The sequence below is a fragment of the Cicer arietinum genome, chromosome 6, assembly GCF_000331145.2.
Source record: "Cicer arietinum cultivar CDC Frontier isolate Library 1 chromosome 6, Cicar.CDCFrontier_v2.0, whole genome shotgun sequence".
Taxonomy (NCBI): domain Eukaryota; kingdom Viridiplantae; phylum Streptophyta; class Magnoliopsida; order Fabales; family Fabaceae; genus Cicer; species Cicer arietinum.
In genome coordinates, this window is record NC_021165.2 from 58,199,113 (window position 1) to 58,225,293 (window position 26,181).

The window sequence follows — 26,181 nt, forward strand, 5'->3', positions numbered from 1 at the left end:
TTGATAGGAGTAGGAGTAATTTTTTATGTCCAGACTAATATCACTTAATACAGATTTAATTAAATATATTTTATACAGTGTATTTGTAATAAATCTAATGTATATATACAAGGCAATAAAAAGGGAAAATATTAACATGTATCCTACGGGTATATATAAGGATTTTAGAAATAATATTTATATATTAAAAAAATAAAATATATAATTTTTGAGTAAGAGAAATACACAATACAAAATTTGAATATTTAATATCCTAACATGTAGAAAAGTGAGGTCAATTATTAATCTTTGGATTAAAATTGAATTTGAGTCTCTTATCTGGAAAGGTTTCCACAATTGTTTGCAAAGATTTAACTTCATGTTTCATCTTCTAATCTTTGCAATCTCGTTTGCTTTAATCAACATTAGTGTATAATTTTCTCAAGTAGTTTACATTATTCTATGGTTGTTCCATCTGCTATTTTAAGTCTTCCATGAATTTAGAATCTTAAATCAAAGATCATTTGTAAATAATTCCTGACATTGAGATTAAAATTAAAAATTGATGCTTGTTGCTAATATTCATATATCTCCACTAAAAGAGAATAGGTAAAGCAATGTTGGTTGAAAAGAGCAGATTGATATTCTTCAAGAAGACAAAAAGACTATGGACAAAAACGTGAGAAAAAACGAAACGAAGGAAGGATAAAACAATGGGGAGTAAGGCATACACGACGAATCATGAGATTTTGAATGAATTTAGTTTCATATATATATATATATATATCGACTCCTCGAGTAACTCTTTTATGAGTTAATCCACTAATAATTCAATATAAAAGATGAAAGTCATTAATCCAACTGTCAAATTAAAAGTTCTCATCGAATAGATCAACTCAGCAAATTTTTATAAAATTTTAAAACAATTTGATACTTTATTAAATAATTTCAAATCGACGAATAAGAAGTTTTTAAAAAATATTTATAAATATCGATGACTAAATTATATAACTGCGAATTTTAAATTTATATAAAAATTTGTACTTGACCATAAATATATTATGCCAATAATTAATTGTTAAATTAATAAAATTAGTCATTTATATTGAGTTATTAAGCCAAATATATATACAACTCTATGTGTTACACTCTGAAATGCACACTAATTTGATAAGAGTAGGAGTAATTTTTATGTATTGTCATATTTATATAACTTAATACACATTTAATTGATTATGATTTGATTGAGTATATTTATAATAAATCTAATGTTTATATACATGATAATAAGAAAAAGGAAAATGCTACTATCAGTCTTAAGGATACATGTTAAGAATTCCACAAATAATATTATATATATTAAAAAAAATAGAATATATAATTTTTTATTAAAAGAAATACACAATATCTAATACAAAAATTTTATATTTAATATACTAACATGTGTACAGGGTCAATTTTTGTATGTAAATATGTAATATACTAACAATTTTGTATTTATATATTCTGCAAGTTAATTTGCAACTATTTAACTTTATGTTTCATCTTTTAATCTTTGTAATATTGTTTGCTTCCACCAACACTAGTATTTAATTTTTTCAAATAGTTTACATTATCCTATGGTTGTCTCAACTGCTACTTTAACTGTTCCATGAATTTAGAATCTCAAATCAGAGATGATCTGTTATCGTAAATAATTTTTGGCATTAAGATTAAAATAAAAAATTGATGCTTGTATTAAAATAAAAATTATATTTGATTTTGTATTTTACTGGTAAAATTTACTATACTTTTCTCTTAGATATTAATTAAGGAAAATTAATAAATATTTTATCTCTTATTTATTATATAGATAAATGATTTAAATTATTATAACTAATGATGATAAAATAAAATTGGAATTCATAATAAGTGGGAAATATTTGACAACGACCTAATCCTATTGTTTTTTATCTCTTATTTTATCTCTATTGTTTTTTATGTATCAGTAACAAATTATTGTCCTATAACTTATCATTGAAAAACATTGTGCAATATTTTTTTAAATTTTTGTCTCGTGTTTTCTTTAAATATTTATCTCATGATGTTTTATATTTATTATTGACAAATATTTGTTATGTGTTTCATCTGTATCAGTGACAAATATTTGTCTATTTTTATTTTTTATAATTATCAGTGATAAAAATATCTCACATGTTTTATTTTATATTTATTAGTTACAAAAATTTTGACATATTTTTTGTTGTATCAATGATAAAAAAATTTCTCGTGCTTTTTATGTAGCAGTTACAAATATTAATCTCATATTAGTCTCATGTTTGTTTTTATATATTTATCAGTAACAAAAATATGTGACGTATTTTTTTTTATTTTTACTAGTTACAAATATTTTCCCCTGTGTTTTTTTTATGTTTCAATGACAACTATTTCTCCATTGTTTTTTAAGTATGTGTGCTATATATTTGCCCCTTTTTTTATTATTATATTTATAAGGGACAAAATATGTCACATTTTTTTAATATTTGTCTATTACAAGTATTTTTTCCATGATTTATATATCAATGATCAATATTTCTCGCGTGTTATTTTTTATGTATTAATAGTGACAAATATTTGTCTTGTGTTTTTTTTTATATTTATCACTTACTTAAATATGTTACATGTTTTTTTTTTCTTTCTATTTAACAATTATAAATATTTCTTCTGTATTTTTTGATATATTAGTGACAAATATTTATCCCGTGTTTTTTGATGTATCAATAACAATTATTTCTTCAAAGTTTAATTATGTATCAGTTACAAATATTTTTTTCGTGTTATTTTATCTTTTAATAACAAATATTCTTCTCATATTTTTGTACTTATCAATGACAAATATTTATTTCAAGTATTTTTTATGTGAGACATATTTTTTCTTCTTGCCTCTATTGTATCTATTTTCTTCTATATTTCCTTTCGTTATGAATCAACAATACAATTTTCCTTTTCTATACGTAAATCAAGTAAAAGCTATATAAAATGCATCGTATATCTTTTAGCAAGTATATGAAAAGTAACTTAAAACTTATTTGCCACAACTTTTGTACACGTGAACAATACTTCTGCATCTGTTTTACTATATTTCTGCAACTGCAGCATATAGTAATGTAGTTTTCTAGTGGTAAAATTTATTATATTTATAATAATACAATTTTCCTGTACGTAAATCAAGTATATATCTTTTAGCAAGTAAATGAAAAATAATTGCATCAAATTAATTTTCTTAATAAATATAAAACTAGTTATTTTTGCTTATAATAAATGATTGGAGAAAGTATATTTTAAAGTGATTTCTAAGAAGAGTTTCTCAAAATAACTTTTTATTTTAATTATTTTTAAAATTTTATTATCTAAAATAAATAAATTATAACAAATAGATGAAATATTTAAATTGAATTTAATAATTTAAATATTCATTATTAGATATTTTAACATGATAAAAATCATGTTTTTTATTAAAAAATATATACTCTCTGTAGTATTATAAGCAAAACAGTGACCCCATCACTATTATAAGCAAAAATTTACTATTTTTGATTCATTTAATGTTAACATTCATAATATACCACCCTTACTTTAATAAAAAATATTTAGTGTTGATAGTTGAATGTTTGACATTCCAGTAAATAATTTAATAATTTCGAATTATGTTTGACATGAACTCTTGAAAATTAATTGCACTAAACTAATTTTCTTAATAAATATAAAACTAGTTTTATTTTTTGCTTATAATAATGACGGGAGAAAGTATATTTTAAAGTGATTTTTAAGAAGAGTTTCTCAAAATAGCTTTTTATTTTAATTATTTTTAAAATTTTATTATCTAAAAAAAAATTATAACAAATAGATGAAATATTTAAATTAAATTTTATTTAAAACTTTATTTTTAAAATTATTAAAAAAAATCGTTTTTAAAGAAATCATATACAAACGGATCCAATATATTGAACATGATCGGTATTTCTTTCGTGACGTTGCACGCTTCTTTGTTTAAAAGAAAATGAAAATATTTTTAAAATTATAATAGGAAAAAAATGCGGTTTGACGTTAGTGCATCTAAACATGCATGATGATCTGTAAGGGCTTGAACCCGTTTCCACCGAGCGAGTAGTTAGTCTTCAAAGATATACGCAAACCCACATACACATACACATCTTGCTTCATTGACGTAACCTATTTGTTTTTTTTTTTGGGAGTTAGTTAATAGAAGGCAAATAAGCATGCGATGCCAGAGTTAATTTATTAGCGTTACTTTTATGCAATAATTTACAAGTAAAGACAAATTTGAACAGGTCAGTCTGGGAAATTATTGTGGACAAAGATATATGACGAGAAAAATGTGAGGAAAAGGGAAAGGAAAGTGATTACTTACAATTTGAAGGAAAATAAGAATGAAGAAAAAAGCATAAAAAAGCCGTAACAAACATGTGAAACCATTAGTAGAATTGTGCAATCATGCCTGAATTTGTGTATAAAACCAATAGACACCTATTTCACGTGGCTGGTAATGCATTGGCCAAACCAAAACCTTATTAGAGTTGTTGTAAATCTTGAACAACCAATATTAAAGTAAAGAAAAAGTTAATTGAGTGTAATTATATATGTATTTTTATACATATAGGTAATTGAATCTAATTATATATATCAATTTTGTGTTTCTTTTAATAAAACAAATATTGTATAAGTGTTTGACACACTTTAATCTAATATGTATGAGTTGTATATTGTTTGTTTATTATGAATTATAAAAAAAATTATATTAATAATTTAGAGATTTTTTTAAAACAAAATGTTGTTTTATGTTTATTTATTGTGATAAAAATTATTTAATTTTAAAAAAAAATTATCCATAAGAAATATTTTTTTTAGAAACTACTGAAAATAAATTTTCATTTTAAGGAAATTTGAATTTTTTAAGCAAATTTTTACTTTTTTCAAGAATCAATAATAAACAATGAAAAAATCTTAAAAATAACTTTAATATTTAAACAAAGTGACTATATTTTTTGAAAAAAATCTAAAAGAAACAGAATTACTCCATCTATTTTATAATAATTATCGCATTTACAAACAAAAAATATTTAAAATATTATTGCTATCTCTAATTAATATCTCTGATTAATATTGCATGCATTACTTTCAATTGTTTTCTCTTCATTTTGTATTAATGATAAATCAAAATCAACTAATAATATTATGATAATTTAATAAAACTATTTTTCTTTCCATTTTATTTATTATATATTTTTTGAAGCAACAAGAAATAGTAGATCATAGACATTCACTTGACAGGTGGCCTACCTATTTTTCCACACCTAAACATTTCTTTTCATGCCCTTCTCTATAGTCAATACATATTTATTCCACTACTTGACCAATATCCAATGACCATGCTCACCACACAACCGTACAGATCTAATTGGAAGTGACACTATTTTCTTCTCATACACCAACCTTACCTTAATTTTACACATCAAATTATAACTTACTTCAAACGTCAAAACTAGGCACATTTCATGTTTCTCACACCGTTAATCGCGGTGGCACTTTTTTTAATTATATTTTTGTTTAATTTATATAGTTCTTTTTTTATAAACAATTTATATAGTTCTTTACAACTTAAGAACATAACTAGATTCAAAATAATATTCATTTCCCCAATACCCATTGTTAATTAACATGCAGTTATTAAAGAAACACACCAAAGCACAATTTTTGTTAATTTCATTTTAGTCACATCTTCATTTTGTGGCTTTTATGTCATTCATCAAATTCAAATTCAAAGCTACTACAACATTTGCATCATTCATCATCACAAGATGTGTCAACAATTTCAACCAACACCACTTTAGATCACATTGTGTTTGGAATTGCTTCAAGCAAGAGTTCATGGACAAAAAGAAAAGATTATGTGAAACTATGGTGGAAAACCAACAATGCAATGAAAGGTTGTGTTTTTATGGATAGTATTAGTAATGAAGATGACCCTTCTTCTCTTCCTCCTCTTTGTTTATCTCGAGACACGTTGCGGTTTCAATACACTTGTAAAGGTGGACTTCGATCGGCGATACGCGTGGCTCGAGTCGTTGTTGAGACAGTTGCTTTGAATCATTCAAATGTGAGGTGGTATGTGTTTGGTGATGATGACACAATTTTCTTGCCAGAGAATTTGGTTAAGACACTTTCTAAATATGATCATGAGCTTTGGTACTATATTGGTGCACACTCTGAGATTTATGAGCAGAATAGGTTGTTTGGTTTTGGAATGGCTTTTGATGGTGCTGGTTTTGCTATTAGTTCTTCTTTGGCTAATGTTTTGGCTAAGGTTTTTGATTCTTGTTTGGAAAGGTATCATCATCTTTATGGAAGTGATGGTAGGGTGTACTCTTGTTTGGCTGAACTTGGTGTTGGATTGATACATGTACCAGCTTTTCACCAGGTGAGATATTGTTAATTTAAATCATTATTAGATTGAAATTAATTCTAAAAAATTATAAGTAATTTTTGTTTTTGGTGGAATGGTCAATTTAGTTTATGAATTTGTTGATATAGTACAATTTTATCTTTAAGATTAACAAATTATGGGATGATCTATAAAATTTAAAATTCTTGATCACATTAGTTTTTTTACACAATTATTTTGTATTTTAATTTTATAAATCTCTTTAAAATTTCATTAATTTCTTTGAGATTCGTGCTAATAAATTGTTTTAAATTGCGACTTATACAAAAATTATACAAAACTTAGTTTGAATGATTTTTGAAATTTTAAAATGATTACTAAAATTAAAAATTCTCAATGCACTCTTTTTGGATTGAGATTTGCTGTAGTAGGCTTCCTCTGACTGCATTGCAGCATATCGGAATGGTTCAGATTTCAATCTCAAATTTAATTTAAAAATAATTGAAATTTAATTTAAAAAATAATTGAAATTTAATTTTAAAATTTGGTCCGTCCAATTTTAACAAAAGGATTCAGATGTTTTAACTGCATTGTAGTCACAACTATTGTGAATCTAAATTGCTCTTTGTTTCATTTTCTTATTAATGTATTGCTTTTTTTATTATGAAATGACATAGGTTGATTTGACTGGAAATATCTTTGGCCTATTAGCTGCACATCCAGTAACACCCTTATTATCTCTACATCATCCTGATTTCACAGATCCAATCTTTCCAAACATGACAACAACACAAGCTCTCCAACATTTATTCAAAGCAGTAAATGTTGGTTCTCAAAGAATGTTGCAACAAACAATTTGCTACGAAAAATGGTTTTCATGGACAATTTCTGTTTCATGGGGTTATGCTGTTCAAGTATTCCCTAGTCATAATATGTTTTTGCCAGATGTTGTTAATGTGCAAGAAACATTCAAGCAGTGGAAGCAAGGAAATGTGTGGGCAAAAACATATACTTTTAATACTAGACCACTTCACCATGATCCATGTAAAAGATCCACCATCTTTTATTCAGATAATATGTCTTTTGGTGAGGATGGAATGATAAAAAGTTATTATAATAAATCTTTCCAAAATTGCTCAAAAGAATTGGGGTCTCTAAATAAATTAGAAGTCATCAAAGTGTTCACTAATAAGCTTGACCTTGACATCAAACAGGTAACTAGTTATATCCTATGAAACATTGACAAAGTTGTCAAATGTGACAAAAATAAGACGCTCATATTGACATATAGGTCTCATTTGTACTTTTCAGTACTCACACAATACATATTTTAAAGTTGTGTAGGTGTCTGACATGTGTCGAACACCAGACACTTCTTCGATATGAAGTGTCGTGGTATTGGATATACCTGACAACTTTTCAATCTGAATTGTTATTATAATGATATATGATTTTAGGATACAAATTCTGATATCAGACACAAATATATAATTTCAATTTTTTATTAATATTTTTTCTCTTTTCTGATGACAATGATTAAAAAAAAAAACATTAACTTGTGATGTATTTTGTACGGTGCCTGAGGTACAATGTCAACTTTGTCTCCAAATAACCCATATGTAATACTATATATGTCACATATTTGTATTTCCTTAGGAGGATGGCTTAACATTTAGATATAATCTCATATATTTTTTTCTTTTGAATTCAGTTGCAGGCTCCAAGAAGGCAGTGTTGTGATGTATTGCCCTCTAGTGCTAGTGACCAACTGGAAATTGGTGTTAGAGAATGTAAAGATAAAGAATTGATTTTTATGCACTGAAGTGTTGCCTATAATGTGACCAAGTGGTGCTTCTTTTACTACAATATATAATTTATCAATGAGGTTGTAAATGACGAGAAATTATAAAAGTAGAAATTATAGATCAGTTTTTAAATCAAACATCGTATAATTAAAATTGTATCGTTGTCTAATCCTCTATTTTTTAACAAATTAAGAGTGTAAAAATATTTTTCTTTTGCAAAAAATAAATAAATTAAAATTAATTAGCAGATTCCAATGTACCACTTTATTCATCTTAAAACCATGTTTCCTCATCAAAAGGGAGGAAAACCTGAAGGAAATCATAAATTTACATAACTTTGGCCCTAACTATGCATAATTCTATGTTATGGGTGACTCCACGAGTAATTCTCTTATGAGTTACTTTGCATTATAATTCAATATAAACAATGAATTTCATTAATCCAACTGTAACAATGAATTTCATTAATTCAATTTTGTATATTTTTATTAAATTTTAAAACTATTTGATACTTCATTAACTAATTTCAAATGGAAAAATAAGAAATTTTTAAAAATATATCTAAATATCGATGACTAAATTATATAGCTGCGAATTTTGGATTTATATAGAACTTTGTATGTTTGGTCATTAATAAATTATGTCAATAATCAACGGTTAAATTAATAAAATTAGTCGTTTATATTGATTTATTAAGCTGAGTAACTAATCATAGAGTTACTCTTGGAGTCAAAGGATCTCCGACGAGATATATGTAGAATATAATTGCAATTAAAATATATGTACATGTTGGTATAATGGTTTTTACATTGTTTCTTAGTTGCACATATTGAATTCAATTCTTAACTTTGGCTTTTTTGCCTAAAAAAAAGTGATGGCTTAGGCAAGACTTAAACGGAATGACATGAAGTGGAATGGAACAGTATGGAGCATAACTTTCATTCCATTGTTTGTGTATTTAATAATGGAATGGAACAAATTTTTCATTTTCTTGTTTGAAAATTGCTTGGAATGAAATAAATTACATCATTTTTTATTTACTTCTTACCCTTGTTAGTTAAAACTATTTTATGTAGAATTAAAATACTTTATATTGTTAAAATGATTCAAATTTATATATAGTTTCCTATTTAACATAAATATTACACTTTATTTAAATAATCTATTTATATTTTAAAAAATGACAATGTATTATTGTTCAACAATTGAAAAAATAGAGCATGTTCAACAATTAAAACAAAAATGAGTTAATTAGAGATAACTATCTTAATAATATGAAATATTTTTTTCTCCATATGTGGAAGTATATGTAATTGTTCAGATAGCAACAATCGTTGACATAAAATTAAATATGAGACAAACACATTTATAACGTGAAGAAACTTCCTTCAAAATGAAAGAATAAAAACCACCGTACCTAACTAGTAAAATCTTCTACTATAATAATTAAATGATACACCATACTTTTCCTAGTAATACTAAGGAACATTAATCAATAATAGCCATTATCAAAAAGTGGAAACCAAACAAATAACAAACAACCTTCTACTAAAGTGGGTAATTCAAACTAACTGTCAAATAAGATAAAACTATTAACAATATATATTAAAAGAACTAGTGATAGAATTAACATACTAAAATTGTAAATGAAATGGAGCATTTGTTACACACCTATTACTATCGAAAACCAATTGCCTTCTTCTCCTCTCGTTATTGCCGTAACTTCCTTTTCATGTTTCCTTCTTGTTATTGCTGTAACTTTCTTCTCCATATCTCTTACTATTTTTCTTTTGACTTATGGATTTAAATCCCTTTCCCTTTTGTTACATGGGCAATCCCAATAAATCACCCTATTACTTTTTTTTATTTATTATTTTGCTTTTCTTTAATAATAATATTAGTAACATTTGATGGTTCTATTTGTGAAGTGAATCCACCCGAAACTAGAAAACAAAATATGAAACCTGGACAAATATGCATTAGTAGAATGTCGATGCAACGATGCATAGTAAAACTGGAGCATGCAAGCTAATTTAAAAGAGATCGGATGAATAGCAGGGCATGAAAAAGTGAAAAGAAGACAAAAAATTGGTGGATGGATAGGAAAATATAAAAGGAACAAAACAATTTCAGATGTTGAAGAGTAAACAAAAATTCAATTGGGATAATATAGTAATTAATAATTTAAGATGATGGATTTCATTCTATACACCCCAAATTGAAGGGAAGAAAAATGAGAGAAGACAATGAAACGGGATGAAATAGATCAGATCATATCATATCTCACTCATTTCCATTTAATTTTTAAAAACTCAACCAATAAAATTCTATTTATATACCACTTTCTTCATTAATTTCCACCTTATTCCATTGATCCAATCAAAACCTTGAGTTCCAAAACACAATCTTGACACTACACCGGCGCAATAATATTGTAATTTTAGTCCAACAATATGTATATAAATATTACACGAGGCTACAATGTGTATATACATACATATTTCCAAATGGGCTAGTATTTTCATACCTTTAACAAATGGTCCCATCTTTTTTTTTAATAATATAACAAAATGATGGTGAATTTTTTTTTGATGAATATATTTTTAGTTCCTAAAATCTATTTATTTATTTTTAGTCTTTATTTTGATTTCATGGAGACTAATTTTAGAAACTAAAAGTATCAATTTTTTACAAAAACTTTTCAAATAGAGAATAACATTGAATTAAAAAACATTTTAAGAATTAAGAAGTTAAGACATCGATGGAAGATTGGTAATGGGACCTCCATCAAGATTGTTGATATCCGTGGCTTCGCTGCAAAACCAATTTGTGCATTGTTACTCCATCATCCTACTTTGATTCTTCCTTGTGTGGAAATATCTTGTTGATAGAGATGTGGAAGAGATTTTAAAAATTTCTTTAATTGGCACAAGTACCTCAAGTGCAATATTTATTTGGCGGTTTAGCTCTAATGGCAATTATACAGTCAAGAGTGTCTATAAGTTTTATGTTGACACTCTAATTGATAGGGACGATTGGAAGGTGGATGTTAATTGGAATAAATTATGGAGAATGAAAGTCCTACAGAAGATGAAGAATTTCATTTGGCAGACTAGGAATAAATTGTCTCCCTGCTAGACCAAGACTTTAGCATAAAAGTATTGACTGCTCTTCGGCTTTGATGTTCCAAAATACTTCTAAATCTACTTATTAAAATTATATTGTTTTGGATTAAAAAGTTTTTAAGTGAATTTTTACTTAAAACATTTAGGGCATGTTTGATGGTAAGGATAAAGAGACAAGATATGAAACACTTATCATATTTTACTTTAATCTTTTATTTGACGCACCAATCTGATATGATACAGTAATCAAATTTTTTAAATATATCATGCTCCAGCCTTATTTTTTAATCCTTAATTTAAGGTAGGTTAAAATAATCTCTTTTCAATATGATAAAGTAAATAAATATTTTCTCATTTGTGCCCTTTCCTACTCACGTTTCTCTCTCCTTCTCCACCTTCAACTTGTAGGGTTCCTCTCCTCCTTCTTCTTCATCGTGCTCTCCTGTTGCTCTCCTCTCAACTGCCATCCTTCGTGCTCCTCTCCATCGTCGCCCTCTCCCAAAGTACCATTTTCCCCTGTCTTTCTCTGTTTTTATATTTGCCATAGTTTCCTTTGATTTTCTTAATGTGTCGGTGAATTTTTTTTCTTTGATTTTATGATTGTTCATGTTGTTGATATTATGTTGATTTTATGATTGTTGATTATTATTATTATTATTATTATTATTATTATTATTATTATTATTATTATTATTATTATTATTATTATTGTTTTTTTAAAATTATAATTAGTTTTAATTTATTAAATAATCAATTGTCCAATTAGTATTTTTAATCTATTTTCTTTGAAATGTATAAAGTAATTTACTATTTTTAATTTTAATTATTTTTAATTATAATAATAATAATAATAATTTCTTATTATTATTTATTTTAATAATTTTAATAATAATATTAATTAATTATTATTTTTATTATTTATTAATGTATTATTTATTAATTTAATTATTTTAAATATATTAAATTTATATAATAATGCATAAAACGACCCCAAAAAATTCAAGCCTAGACCAATACTTCAGGATAAAGGCATTGACGGCTCTTCGACTTGAATATGTTCCAAAATACTTTTAAATCTACTTATTAAAATTATATTGTTTTGAATTAAAAAAAAAGTTAAATAAATTTTTACTACCCGTACATTTATTATTATTGTCAATAATTAAATAGATTCAAATCTATTTAAATTTTTACTAATTAAATAGATTCAATCTACTTTTAAATCGTTTTTTTTTTTTTTTTTTGTGAAGTTGGTGACTGACCCGTGTTTTCTTCTTTCTACTTCTATGTAAAGATGTAACCATTATACGTAGTGTTATTTATTATTGTTACTCAACATCTTTTTTTATCTCTTTACACATAGTGTTTATCATTATTGTCATCATTTTCATCTTTTTTTCTTAATTTGATTCATATCTAAAAACTATCATCATTCTGTTTTTTAGTTAAATTGAAGTTTGAAGAGCAAAATTACATGAGCTGCAAGTGATATGATGAACTGCAAAGGGATCAATTAGTGTAAGCACTACTATATTATTTACATTTATATTGTTCATTTCTTTATTTTATCTTAATTCATTCACATGGAGTAGTATAAATAGCTCCAATGTTAATCTTAATAATCATTCACATTATCATTCTCTCTTGCTCTACTCTATTCTATTTCAATTTTCACTCCAATTCTACCACCACTCTTTTTCTACTCTCTAACCTTAAAAACAAAAATGCATTTCTACATTAACCAATTCATTTTTGCATGTTGTTTGGCCATCGTTGTTGTACCCATGATGTGTACCGGTTACCTTCCTTTAAATCGGGTCGTGCCGCTCAACCATCGTGTTGAGATGGAGACGTTGAGAGCTCATGACAGAGCTCGCAACTCAAAAATATTGCATGGCGCTGTCAGTTTCCCCGTCCAAGGCAACTCCATGTTTGGGTAGAGCAAATGATCTCTCCCATAAACTCTTTGATTTATAACTTTAGTTTCTTCTATTCCCACGTTATTCTCACATTCTTTTCTTTTTTTTTTCTTTCTCTTATGTTGTGTTGTATAGTTAGATAGGGAAATGAATTTTATTTATTTATTTTTAGATGTTGATAATAATATTACATATTCAATTTATTCAAAAAAATATGAATGTAATTGCATTGAAGTGTTGTTTTGGCCAGAATAGTTTAATTGCATTCAAAAAAATCTGATGGCTTTTTTTTTTGTTCAGTATGTACACAACAACAGTCAAGCTCGGATCTCCACCAAGGGAATATATTGTGCTGATTGATACTGGAAGCGACCTTCTCTGGGTTAGTTGCAATTAATGTGATAATTGCCCTCGATCTAATGGAGTTGGGGTAAGGAGTTTCAATTTTCATCATTTCTTTTTTACTATGCATACTTAATTGTAGTACTACTTATGATGTGGTACTTGTTTTGTTGCCTTGGGAACCAATATTTTTATTTGAAGCTTAATATTTGTTGCATGTTGTGTTGTGTACTCTGCAGTTTAAGTTCAATTTCTTTGACACGATAGATTCATCCACGGCTGCGATGATTTATTGCTCAGACCGTCTATGCCCTTTCGGGGTTCAAGGTGTGGATGTTTGATGCCTTCCTCCTGTTAAACAGTGCACATACACCTATGGTTATCAAGATAATAGTACTACCTCGGGTGTTTATGTCACTGATGAAATGCATTTTGACATGATCCTCGGACAGCCTTCTCCTTCAAGTGTTAACTCTTCAGCCACTTTCTCTTTTGGGTGAGAAACCGTTATGCTATGTATTTAGGACAATTACAAATTTGTGTGTATGTTGGAACATATATAAATTAGACTTGGATAGGCGGGTCAAGGGAGCTTATGCTAAAAGACTATAGGACTCAATTATAGATAATTTCAGAATGGGGAGTGTTAGGGGAAGTTAAATTGGTCATGCAAGTTTTGTCAATAGGTTAATTTTTTAATAAATTGAAGAATTGGTAAATAATAGGATTTTCTTATCTTCTCTCTTAGTTTTTGCATTCATTCTAATGTTTTTGTTAATACTAATACTTAATATGAATTTTGGCATTGAATTATTTACAAATTATGAATATATAAACTAGTAGAGTTTTGGTGAAAAAAAGATTTATGTAACTCAAGTATGATATGTAAAGACAGTTCATAGATGTATATGGAGTTCATAGATGCTGCATTGAAAATATGTGAATAGGTTCCCCTTGTGTTTTGTATCTTGCTCTTATACATAACTCAAATTTGACTTTTGAAAACTGATAAATAAATATGGATTTTGTTTTGAAATAAAACTTTATTGATGTGTTGTTTTTGCAATAGGTGTGGTACTCATCTTGGTGGAGGTTTGATTGAGACACCAACATTGTTTGATGGAACCTTTGGGTTTGGCCCTGGCCCTCTGTCTGTTGTGTCTCAATTGTCAACACGTGAAATAATAACGAATGCTTTTTCTCATTGCTTGAAAGGAGATGGCAATGGGGGAGGCATTCTAGCTCTTGGTGCAGTTGTGGAGCCAAAAATTGTCTATAGTCCACTTGCTCCATCAAAGTATGTTCTCTTCTGCACTATTTTCTCATTTTCTTTTTGTAGTTTATGGGTCATTTTTTTCCATATATTGCACAATATTTATATAAAGAAGCATACAAGACATTTTTGAAAGGAGTTTATAGAATAAAAATTGTACAATTAGATTATTGTCAATTGACAATCAATAATTATAAAATTTATCAATTTTGCTTTTGGTAGAGTTACAATATGCTAGGTTGAAAGATAGGAAACAAAATTTGATTGCTTGAAAATTACTTGACATGACACCCCACAAGCGAGTATGTTTAAAACATGATTAAATGAATCTGGTCTTGGAAAAAAATTGTTAATTGAATTAAATGGTTTTTCAATTGAATGTAAAAGTTGATATTGCTAATAGTCGGGTTCTTAAAATGCTTCTTATGTTGTTTTTGTTCAGCCACCTACTAAGAAGAGGAAATGAGAGTTATAATTGTAGCCAGTAGGTGACACCTGAAATATGATTGAACTGAATATTCACCACAATTAGGGTCGATTCGGATACACCTCTTTTATCTGTGATTTAATCTAATCAACATTACTAGGGTTCTGCTGACAAGGAAGAAAGCTCATATTCTATTTTCCTTTTGCTAAATGGAAAGAAACATACCCAAGAATTGATAGTTGGACGAAAATGAATTATAATTTTAGATGATATTTGTTACTTGTGGCCTGAAATTGCATGTTCAGTTTTTGAAACTTGAAAACTAGTTGAAAGCCATCTAACATTGTATGTGTGTGGTGTTCTCCATGAGTTATTGCTTTATCTCACGCCTTCCTTAAACTAAGTAACATGTTAAACAAAAAAAGCTAAGTAACCTACAAGCCTCCCTTAACAAATTGTTGTGACTGAAGTTGGTGAATATATGGAATGTCATATAAGTAAGTTTGGATGTATTGAGAAGATTTTTAAAAACAACAAAATATAAATGATAGTCTAGTAATTAGAGATATATAAAGAGGAAAATATAGAGTAAATCATTGAAGGAGATGTAAAAATAAATATCAATCTTGAATCTGAATTTACTGATTTACTTGATCCATGTATTTGATACCACCCTGTGAAATAATGGTTTGATAATTATTTTGTTGTTATATTACTAATTATGTTGTTATATTACCCTGTGAAGCTTCTTATGTTGTTTTTGTTCTTGTCAGATGCTTCTTAGTTGATATTACTTACTGGCTACTTAAAATGCTTCTTATTTTGCGGTATAATTGACCAGTCTTTGTCTTTTCAATTAAATCTTAGGAGTCATTATTACATGAATCTTGAGAGCATTGCTATCAATGGACAGCTCCTCTCAATTGATCCAGTTGCATTTTTACCAGCCAAATATGGAGACAGGGGAACTACTATTGACAGTGGTACAACACTGGCGTATCTTTTTCCGGAAGTCTATAATCCTCTGGTCAATGCAGTAAGATTTCTTGTACCATGCTCAAAACATTGGAATGTTGAACTTTGTCTGGCATATTTTTCTCATTTGACTTTTTCATGATGAGGAATTCTGCGTTGCAAAAAAATAGTGAGAATATTTTCTTACTCTTTGGTTTGCTTTTCTCATGTTTAGTCTATTTCGTTAAATCACCGATTGACCTTTTTCCATTGAATTGTATTAAGTTTCTCACACTCTTGTCTTATTTGACCTGTATTAAGTTTTATTATGTTGGATATATAGATCAATTTTGAACCATTCTTTGATCTAGTCGATGATTGCTTTTTGTTTAAAATCACGAAATGATTTAATGGAGACTTGTATGTCTTAAGATACTTCAACAAACTATTGAACACCATGTTGAAGTTTACATTCTTTTTTACATAATTCTTATTTTTTATTTTCTTAAAATTGGGTTTGCTTATTTATGTTGTATTGTAAGAATTGTAACAGCCTTAATATATACTGATGTTCAGTTTCTAAATTGCTTTGTAGATAACTTCTATGGTGCCACAATTTAGCCATCCCTTTGTTTTAGCAGGAAACCCGTGTTGTCTGGTATCAACCAGATAATTATAAATATAATAGTTGTTATTAAGATCTCTATTTACTTCACATGAAAAGAGAGCTTGTTCAGTTAGGATTTCTAAATATTTCATTAACTTTTTTGTGTTTCTTAAATATTCAGTGTAGATAAGTTTCCTTTAGTCAGCTTTAACTTTGCGGGTGGAGCATCCATGGATGTAAAACCAGCACAATATCTTGTGCAGAGTGATTTCAGGGTAAGCATAAATTATGTTTATTATTATGTTGTTTGTTATATTTTTTGCATACAAGTTATTGTTTAGAATTGTATGTCACTAATTTGTCATTTTGCTTTAACAGAATGCTGGGCTGTGGTGCATAGGTTTCCAGAAAGTGGAAAGTGGACACCAAATATTAGGAGGTTAGATGATGGACCAATTTAAACGAACTGTATAAACTTTGCTATTAATTGGAAAAAAATTATAATTCTCTCATTTGATTATTAAATAGTATCTTTTTTTTTTTGTCCTATTAAATGGGAACTTTTATAAATGGTAAAATATTCTAAAAATGTTATGTATCTGGCGCAAATAATTAGCGTGACATCATTTCATTAGAGATTCTAATTTGTTACTACATTACAATTTCACTAAACCCATTGCAATGGAAATTGAAAAGCGCACTGATTGAGTGTTAAAAAAATGGTTGGATTCTCATAATCATCCTTCAAAATGATTTCTAATAGATATTTAAATTTATTGTTTGTTTTCCATTTGTCACAACAATCCAATTTTCAAAAAGGATTCAGTAATATTTTGCTATGACCTTTGTAATTCTGATGATAATAATTGATTTATCCAAGTATTGTCTTATTTTTTGCAGATCTTGTCTTAAAAGATAAGATCGTTGTCTACGATTTGGCTAATTAGCAAATAGGATGGACGAATTATAATTGTAAGTTCACCCCTTAGAACTTTTATTTCCAACAAGTAGTATACAGTCTTTCTCTTTGTCTTATAATTGAAAACTTGTTTTAGGTTCTATGCCTGTGAATGTAAATGTGACCCTGGGCAAAGACAAGAACAATAATCCTAGAGCAAAGCTATCGAGTTCCATCATCAGTTCAGAGTTAGGGATTTTGTCAAAGTTATTACCTGTAATTATTGTGGCTCTTTTTATGCACACAATATAATGTTCATGGTAACATTTTTGTAATTTAATTTCAATGTTCAATCTATGTAATATTCATATCTTTAAAATCTACAAGTAACATGTGTGACTTCAATTGTGATGTTGTATATATGGTTGTTGTTTTCTATTAAGTTAAGGATACTCTTCATTATACCTTATGTCTAGTTCTAGTTACCTCTTGCCTAGCCTAGTAATTCTTTCAACTTTATATTATTTTTCTCATGTCTATTTTAATCCAGTTATGTTTTTACTTGATTGTTCAATTTAATATGGATAGTGTCTAAATATGTTTCAAAAATATTTAATATAATAAAGTAAAGCAAATGAATTTTACTTGTTAATGTGTAATGGGCATATACAACTTCTTGTGTTACTCACTGAATTGCACACCTCGCGTTAGAGTAGGAGTAATTTTATATATTGACAGATTAATATAATTTAATATGGATTTAATTGAATGTGATTTAATTTAGTGTATTTGTAATAAATCTAATGTTTATATAAAAGATAGTAAAAACGGGAAATATTAAGATGTATCCTAAGGGTATTTGATAAGAATTCTACAAATAATATTTATATATTAAAAAAATTAAATATACAATTTTTGAGTATAAAAAATGCACAATTTCTAATAAAAATTACAAAATTTTAATATTTAATATCCTAACTAACATGTAGAAGAGTAAGAGGGTCTATTATTAATCTTTGGATTAAAAGTGTAATTGCAAATATAATTCATTGCTAATTCTTGTAAAAGAAAATAATTAAATACTAATTTTTAAATTATATAAATAAAAAGATACACTTGAAATATGATAAGAAAATCATATTACAAATAAACTTGAATAGATTCATTATTTACATAATTTGAAATTAAACAAATAATAGACTAAACAAAGATAGAAGGAACGCAGTTGAAAACAACATACATACACCAATCTTTTTAGTTATTGAATTGAACTGAATTAATCCTTTAATTTTTTTTCAGAGTTAAATCCTTTAAATTTTTAATCTTCACAGTGTTATGTGCATGACATTTTTAATATGATAAGTCCAGAAAGTATTTTAGTTCAAAAAAATATTCTTAATTACTTTTTCAATAAAAGTATAAACCATCAAATTAGAAGTAATTAGAGTTCTTCAAACTCATCTAAATTAATGTTTCAAGCCCAAAAATTGGGTAATGGAGAGACATGCCTTTGTCATCCAAATCTATGTTTCAAGCCCAAAAATTGGTATTGGACTCACATGCCTTTGCAAAGAAAATTTTATCGTGGCCTTTATCCATGTACTCCCTAAATATAAAGTAAAAGACTAAAATAAATATCTTCATATATAGTAAAAATGATTATTTTTTCATTAAACATTTTCAGAACTAGCGAGTTTCAAAAAAAAAATCCAGAAAACTTGAAAAACTTTTTTTTAGTTTTCCAGTACACGTCTTCAACTCTGGAAAACTTGAAAAAAGTTTTTTGACACAGAACATCACTTTCAAAAATCATTTTTGAAGTTCTCCGGAACTACCGAGAAACTTATTTTAAGTTTTCTAGAAAAAATACACTTCAACGTGACATGAGGAGCGAGGAGGGTGAATGTGAGGGTATCCCAAAGGTATTAATTATTATTTATGGTATATTAATTATGGTGTATTAATTATTATGGTAAACTAATAGTGTATTAATTATTAATTATTATGGTGTGCTAACGGTGTATTAATTATTTATAATATATTTATAGAGTATTATTTATGACGTATTATTTATTTATGATGTATTAGTTATTTAATGGTGTATTTATAATATATTAATTATTTATGGTGTATTATTATTTAAAAATATTTATGGTATATTAATTATTAATTAAAGTAAATTAAAAAAAAATGTGTGTACCGGAAAACTTGTCTTTTCTAAAAACCCAAAATTTGAAGAAAGTTTTTCGGTAATACACATTTTTTTATTCTATATTGCAAATGTTTTTTTTTTAGTTTTCCAGTAAATACTTTCTGTATCGAAAAACTTATAAAAAGTTTTTCGAAAACACTCTGTATACTGGAATTCTTCTAAATAGTTTTCTGGAAGTTACCGGAAAACTTTTACTTATAAAAAATCTTTTTACTATCTCCAGAAATGATGAAATGGTAAAAAAATAAGATATTTTTGGCATTTTTATAAATTTGTGGGGGTATAAGTATAAAAGTGGTGGTACTGGGTAAATTTTTCCTTTGCAAAATGCAATCACTAGCCTTGCAGCCTAATATGTTCATATTTCTTCTAAGGCCAAACCAACGGAGTAGATTTTTAGTTGTTAGACTGTTGACCTAAGAATATAATTATATTAATTTGATCTTTGACTATGATATGTGTTAAGTGAAATATTGGAACTCAAAATGGTTCTGATTTTATAGGACATTCTCAAATTAGTCCATGTATATATGGATATTTAAATCTAGGGTGCGTTTCTTTTCTATTTTTTTAAGGCAAAAATTATTTTGTAGGGTTTGAAATGTGTTTGTTTCAAATTTTTTAAAAATGATGTTATTAAAAAAAATTATTGTTTGACTTAAAATGAAAAACTAAAAATAGTAGCTTAACATTTGCCAGATGAGAGAGAAAAACAAAATACACTTGAAAAAAACGGAACTTATCTCATCAACTAGAGAAGATGATGCAATTACCCCTACCTTATTTCTGAAAATTCCAAATTGCCGTCAATTCATTTTTAATAAGTTTTTATCTATCAGTTTACAACAATTCACTAGTTGCCTTTATTTTTTCTCTTTCACGTAGTGACCATTTTTTCTCTAGACACGACGTTATCAGTTTTCTCATTACATGCAAACCCTCATTGTTATCTTTCAATTTACATCAATTCATGTTAATTTTTCTTCATTGTTGTTTTTTGGTTGTGTGTTTATTTATTGGTTTGTTAGGAGTATTCAATTACATTGATCAAATTTTAAAATGTGTCTACAAAATGCTCATTCTAGTTTAGAAAAAAAACATTTTTACAAGATTGTATACCAATATGTTAAAAATTATTTTTTTAAAAAATCATTTTTATAATAGTAAACAAACAGAAGTTAAAAAATTATTTTTTAAAAATCTCTAAAACATAATCTCTAAATTATTTATTAAAAATCTCTAAAAAATAATCTCTAAATTATTTTAAATCATTTTTATTTAAACTCAAACAAACGCACCCTTAGTTTCCAATTCCAGAAAACGTTTCTCATATCTATAATTATATTAATGTCTTACTAATGACGAATACTGATATTGATATTAAGTGTATTGTTGACAACTCTAGTCATAGTAATACAAAACATTTGAAATTATAAAATAAAGAGGACAATTATGAATCTTAATAGGGGAGAAAGAACAAGACGTCCAAACCAATGACACATTAAATCTGAAAATCTAATCAAAGTCAATTAAATTGGTTCATTTTTATTCATGTTTGGTCTATACCAATCAAACTTAAGATATGATGGTTCATGATTCAGTTTCACATCATATAAAATATTATTAGGTTAAGTCGCGGAAAAACTTAAAGCGATCACATCTTCTATATATTTAACTTACTCATATACTTTTTAATCATTATATATTATTTACTTCATTGTAACTATTATTTTTGAAACAGGAATGTCAAAAATTACTCAATTGGGTTAATTCAACGGTTTTCTTATCATTTTCGGTTTGTCCAACTTTTTCTAAAACAACAAGAATATCATCATTCAAAATATTGACAAGTTTTTTCGTGGTTAGAAAAAATAACATCTTTTGTTGCCATCATTTGAAGTGACTTCACTCAAACCGGAATGATTTGTTGAAATCAGAAGCAGAAACTACTGCTAGTGACATCAATAATATTGTACACCAACTAAGCTCTAGACTTAATTTATAGTTTCAAATGTTTTCTATTTTTCTCTCCATGACTAGGAATTCAATAGTACACATGGAATTTGAAAAACGTTTTATTTATAAAACATTCATACTCTCAAGCAATAGATTGAGAGTGTTCTACAAACATGGTTTTGTGAAGGAAAAAATTGAAATGATTTTAAAGTTACAAAGGGATGAAGATGACAATATGAAGAGGAAAGACATGAGTTATAGAGGATTTTAAGGGTACGATTAAAATATTTTTGTAATAAACTAAAATAATTAGTGGAAATATAATTGAAGTAACCATATATAAACACATGACATGACGTCGATATTAGCAACAAAATGGTCACAAATGCATTTTGTAAAAAAATTAAAATAAATGTCAACAGTGTACATGTTATGCGAGGTTAAAAGATTTAGTTAAAAGAAATACTTAAAAAATCAATTTGGTACAATTAATAACTTATAGAATTGCACGATGCATTTTACCAATTGAAAAACACATTATTGATCCATACAGAGATTATGTTGAAGATGAGAATTATATTCCTAATTTCTGTATCACTCAATTATAAATAGAGAAATTTACATCCTCACCTTCTTATCTTTATCTCCCACTCTCCAAAATATATAAATTTTGAAAGTTTCGTCTTTGTTCAAATTTTTAAAATTTAAAAAAAAATTAAAAAATGGCATATCGGAAGTTTTATATCTATCTAAAATTTCAAAAAAATTTAAAACTTTTAAAAAAATTGCATTTTAGAAGTTTCACATTCATCCAAAGATTTGAATTTTGTTTTAAAATATTTGAAAAACTTGTATTTTGAAAGTTTCACATCCATCCAAAGTTTCGATTTATTTTTTTTATTTTTGAAAAAATTGCATTTCGAAAATTTCACATTCATCTAAATTGTTTTGATTTTTTTTTAAATTTTTGAAAAACTCACATTTCAGAAGTTTTACATTAATTCAATGTTTCGAACTTTATTTAAACTTTTAAAAAGCTTGTATTTTGGAAGTTTCACATTCATGTAATTTTTTTTTTAAATTGTTGAAAAAAATTACATTTAAGAAGTTTCATATTTATCTAATTTTAATATTCTTTTAAATTCTTAAAAAAAAATTGACTATCAAGTAAAAGAAAGATAAAATAGTTTTTCCATGTAGTTATGTCGTTTGAAGGAGTGAGAGGTATATTCCTCTTACAAATACCATTAGATTTTCTCAAACATCTAAAGAATTTTTACAGTACACATGAACCCCCCACAAAAAGATTAAAAAACCACACAAACTTTATTAAGGGGTGTACTAACAACATATTAAGTACACATGAACCCCCCACAAAAAGATTAAAAAACCACACAAACTTTATTAAGTGGTGTACTAACAACATATTAACCCACTCTTTATTGAGAGACTAATTTAAATGATATTTTATAATTTTATGATATATTTATTAATTTGTATAATTTAATGGTTAATTTAATCGAGATTTACCATTTGAGAAATCAATTTATTTGTTCACTAAAAGGAAATAAAATATGATGAATTAGGTGAGGTCAATCTCCAATTTTGTTCACAATATAAAAATAAAAATAAAATACTACCAAATTATTGTTTCCTATAATATAGTGCATTTTCACTACCGAAACCTCCTTCCAGTAATTCCTCATGTTTTTTTAGGGTTGATTTAGCAACTACCATTTTTTCAAAATTTATAAAAGAGTTGGTTCATTCATACTTTTTTTCCCTAAATCCATTCATACTTCTTCATTTATGTTGTTTAATTTTATGTTTTTTTTTTATATAAAAAAAAAGCTAACAAGCTTTTAAATATTGCGAGATAATCAAATATAAAATTAAAAAAACTTTAAACAGATGATAAGAAATTAAATAAATTATAAGGGTTAATTCATATATAATCATTGATACAAAATTAATATATCATTTTTAATATAATAAGTATGAGAAAATGAAGTGAGTTTAATTTTTAATAAAATAAAAGGTTAATCGCAGTTTTAATCTTATTATTTTCATCAATTTACAAAATCGGTCTCGCTATTTTAAATGTTGACAGCTTTACTTCATCATTTTGATTTTTTATTCAAAAAATGATAATATAAAATATTTTAAATAATGTGACATATAATACAATGATGTAGAAAGACTAATACTCATAAAATCACAATAAATTTTAAAAAAACTTAACTTTGAACTTTGGAAATTTCTTATTTTTATAATTTAATTAATCACATATGAATAATTAATAAATCTAGATGATTCTGTAAAATAAAATCGTATGCCACATCATTTAAAATATGTCAAATCGTCGTTTTTTTAATTTATAAATCTAAAAAATGATTAAAATTATTGACTTTTAAAATTAAAAAAAAAAATCAATTCCGTAAATTGTTAAAAATATAAAGACCAAAATTATAATTAAATATAACATTAAATATAAAGGTTTTTGGGTACAAACGAGGGCACAATCCACAATAAAATGAATTTATGTATTTTAGTGTGTATTATTTCTTTTGGTATAATTAAAACTATATATTAAATTAAACTTGTCCATTCACATTCTTTTTAACCTTGAATCAACGAGTACATTATTAGTTTAATGTGCGATTCAATTTTTCTCTCTTTGTGAATTCCTATTTAATTTTGATTAACTTGTATTACCTTGTATATTCCTCTTTTTCTCTCACATGTACTCCTCTTCTTTAATTAATTCATATTGGGTTATTAATAATAGTGGGCCTAAGAGTAGGTTGTTGTATGCATGGCAGAAGCTCGAAATTCTTGGGCTTCAGGACTGGGCACTGATATGTTGCATTCATCACTACTTCATCAATATGTGATTGGCTATTTACTAGTTTATTTATCTGTAACTACTTTAAGGATATGTTATTTACTTCTTTTTGTAAAACAAAATCAAATTAACTATTTTTTTTTTATAAAAATATACTTCATTCAAATTATAAATATAAATATTTTGTGAGAAACATGCTAACATAAATATATCAAAATTCATGAGAAGTCACAAAACCAAAATTTTAATATGAACAATCAAACTAATTTCGTTTAGGTGTTCACTTAATCAACTATAGATAGTCATTGACATGACTAATAGCTCGTAATGGCTAATATATAAATCCTTGCACATGCAATTATTCATTCAATAATATTTTGGGATAGAGAAAATTGAGATAAATTAAACACTAATGAGGGGAAACAAAGAAATGATGATGAATTGTTCACAAATTTTCATAACTGTAATTGTCTTAAATCATAGTGAATTTTTGACGTCGAATTTAGTCCTTTAGAAGTAGGAGCGTTGCTTTAAATTAAATTACTAATATTTGGTGTTTTCTTGTTTTTACTTCATTATTCTTACATTTTAAGTTATCAAGTTTTATTAATGTTCTTTTAATTGTTCAAAGAATCTAATTAATTGCAATAAAGTACAACAGATCTAAAGTAAAATAGAAAGAAAAATTCAAAATAACTACAATCATATTGCAAAATAATTAAAATCAATAGAAATAGACTCAAATCCATATAAGAAAAACATAGTGGTTTTGGTGGAAAACAAGATACAATGTAGTTTAATTTGTTTAAAAACTATAATCATACTTCTTGACCACCATAGTGAAAAAAATATCATTCCGAATTCATGGACTTCAACTTTGACAAAGAGAGTAGAAAAGGAAGAGGAAGAATAAGAGAAGGAAGAAGAAGACATAGATTTGGAAGGAGAAACAAAAGTATATCTGATTTAAATGTGAGAAAAAAATAGAGGAAAAATAGAGAGATAATGTGAGAATAGATACATGCTAAAGTGAAATTAGATTTTTCAAATTTCAAAATGAATGTTAGTGATTTTGAGCAGTAGAAATATTGACTAAATTGTCTCAAAATTTTATGATCTATCAAAATTTTAAGGATGAATTTATATTTTCAGTCTAATGAGATGTCTTAAACTGATATTAGATAGACATTTAGTTAATAAGTGTTTTAAAGTTACACTCTACTTAATATTATTATCAATATAAAAAAATATTTCAAATCTTGATTCTAGCAAAAGATAAATACTTTTGAACCATTTAATAATTTTTTTTTTTTAAATATATTATTCATTTCATTTAAAAATGTTTAATGTAGATAGTTGATTGTTTGACATTAAAAAGACACAATTTAGTAAATTTA

At 26.3% G+C, this 26,181-nt stretch overlaps 3 protein-coding genes and 1 long non-coding RNA gene across 5 annotated transcripts in view; 3 read left to right on the top strand and 1 right to left on the bottom strand.

The window, feature by feature from the left end:
- The window catches only part of LOC140918578 (uncharacterized), a 28,353-nt gene extending 11,222 nt beyond the window's left edge, over positions 1–17,131 (top strand). Inside the window, exon 3 of the mRNA XM_073369727.1 lies at positions 17,055–17,131. The gene's annotated coding sequence lies outside the window, so the exon portion shown is untranslated. The remainder of the gene's footprint in view (positions 1–17,054) is intronic.
- LOC101503109 (xyloglucan endotransglucosylase protein 6-like) overlaps positions 1–26,181 on the bottom strand; it is a 53,400-nt gene that overhangs the window by 12,123 nt on the left and 15,096 nt on the right. The window lies entirely within an intron of this gene.
- Positions 5,415–8,365, top strand: LOC101512759 (uncharacterized). The gene is made up of 3 exons (XM_027335348.2): positions 5,415–6,457; positions 7,099–7,635; positions 8,133–8,365. Exons 1-3 carry the CDS (start codon positions 5,960–5,962, stop codon positions 8,241–8,243), a joined length of 1,146 nt encoding a protein of 381 aa, XP_027191149.2. The 5' UTR covers positions 5,415–5,959; the 3' UTR covers positions 8,244–8,365.
- LOC101513088 (uncharacterized) lies at positions 17,251–18,290 on the top strand. 2 transcript variants are annotated; one of them, XR_012163409.1, is made up of 3 exons: positions 17,251–17,312; positions 17,774–17,845; positions 17,929–18,290. It is a non-coding gene; the product is annotated as an uncharacterized lncRNA (long non-coding RNA). The 2 variants fall into 2 exon arrangements; XR_012163408.1 differs by lacking the exon at positions 17,251–17,312 and having other exon boundaries at positions 17,429–17,845.

Coding starts and splice junctions, on each gene's coding strand:
- LOC101512759 (XM_027335348.2), top strand. CDS start 5,960: ATGAAAGGTTGTGTTTTTATGGATAGTATTAGTAATGAAGATGACCCT. Junction 6,458..7,098: donor ATGTACCAGCTTTTCACCAG/GTGAGATATTGT, acceptor GAAATGACATAG/GTTGATTTGACTGGAAATAT. Junction 7,636..8,132: donor TTGACCTTGACATCAAACAG/GTAACTAGTTAT, acceptor TTTTGAATTCAG/TTGCAGGCTCCAAGAAGGCA.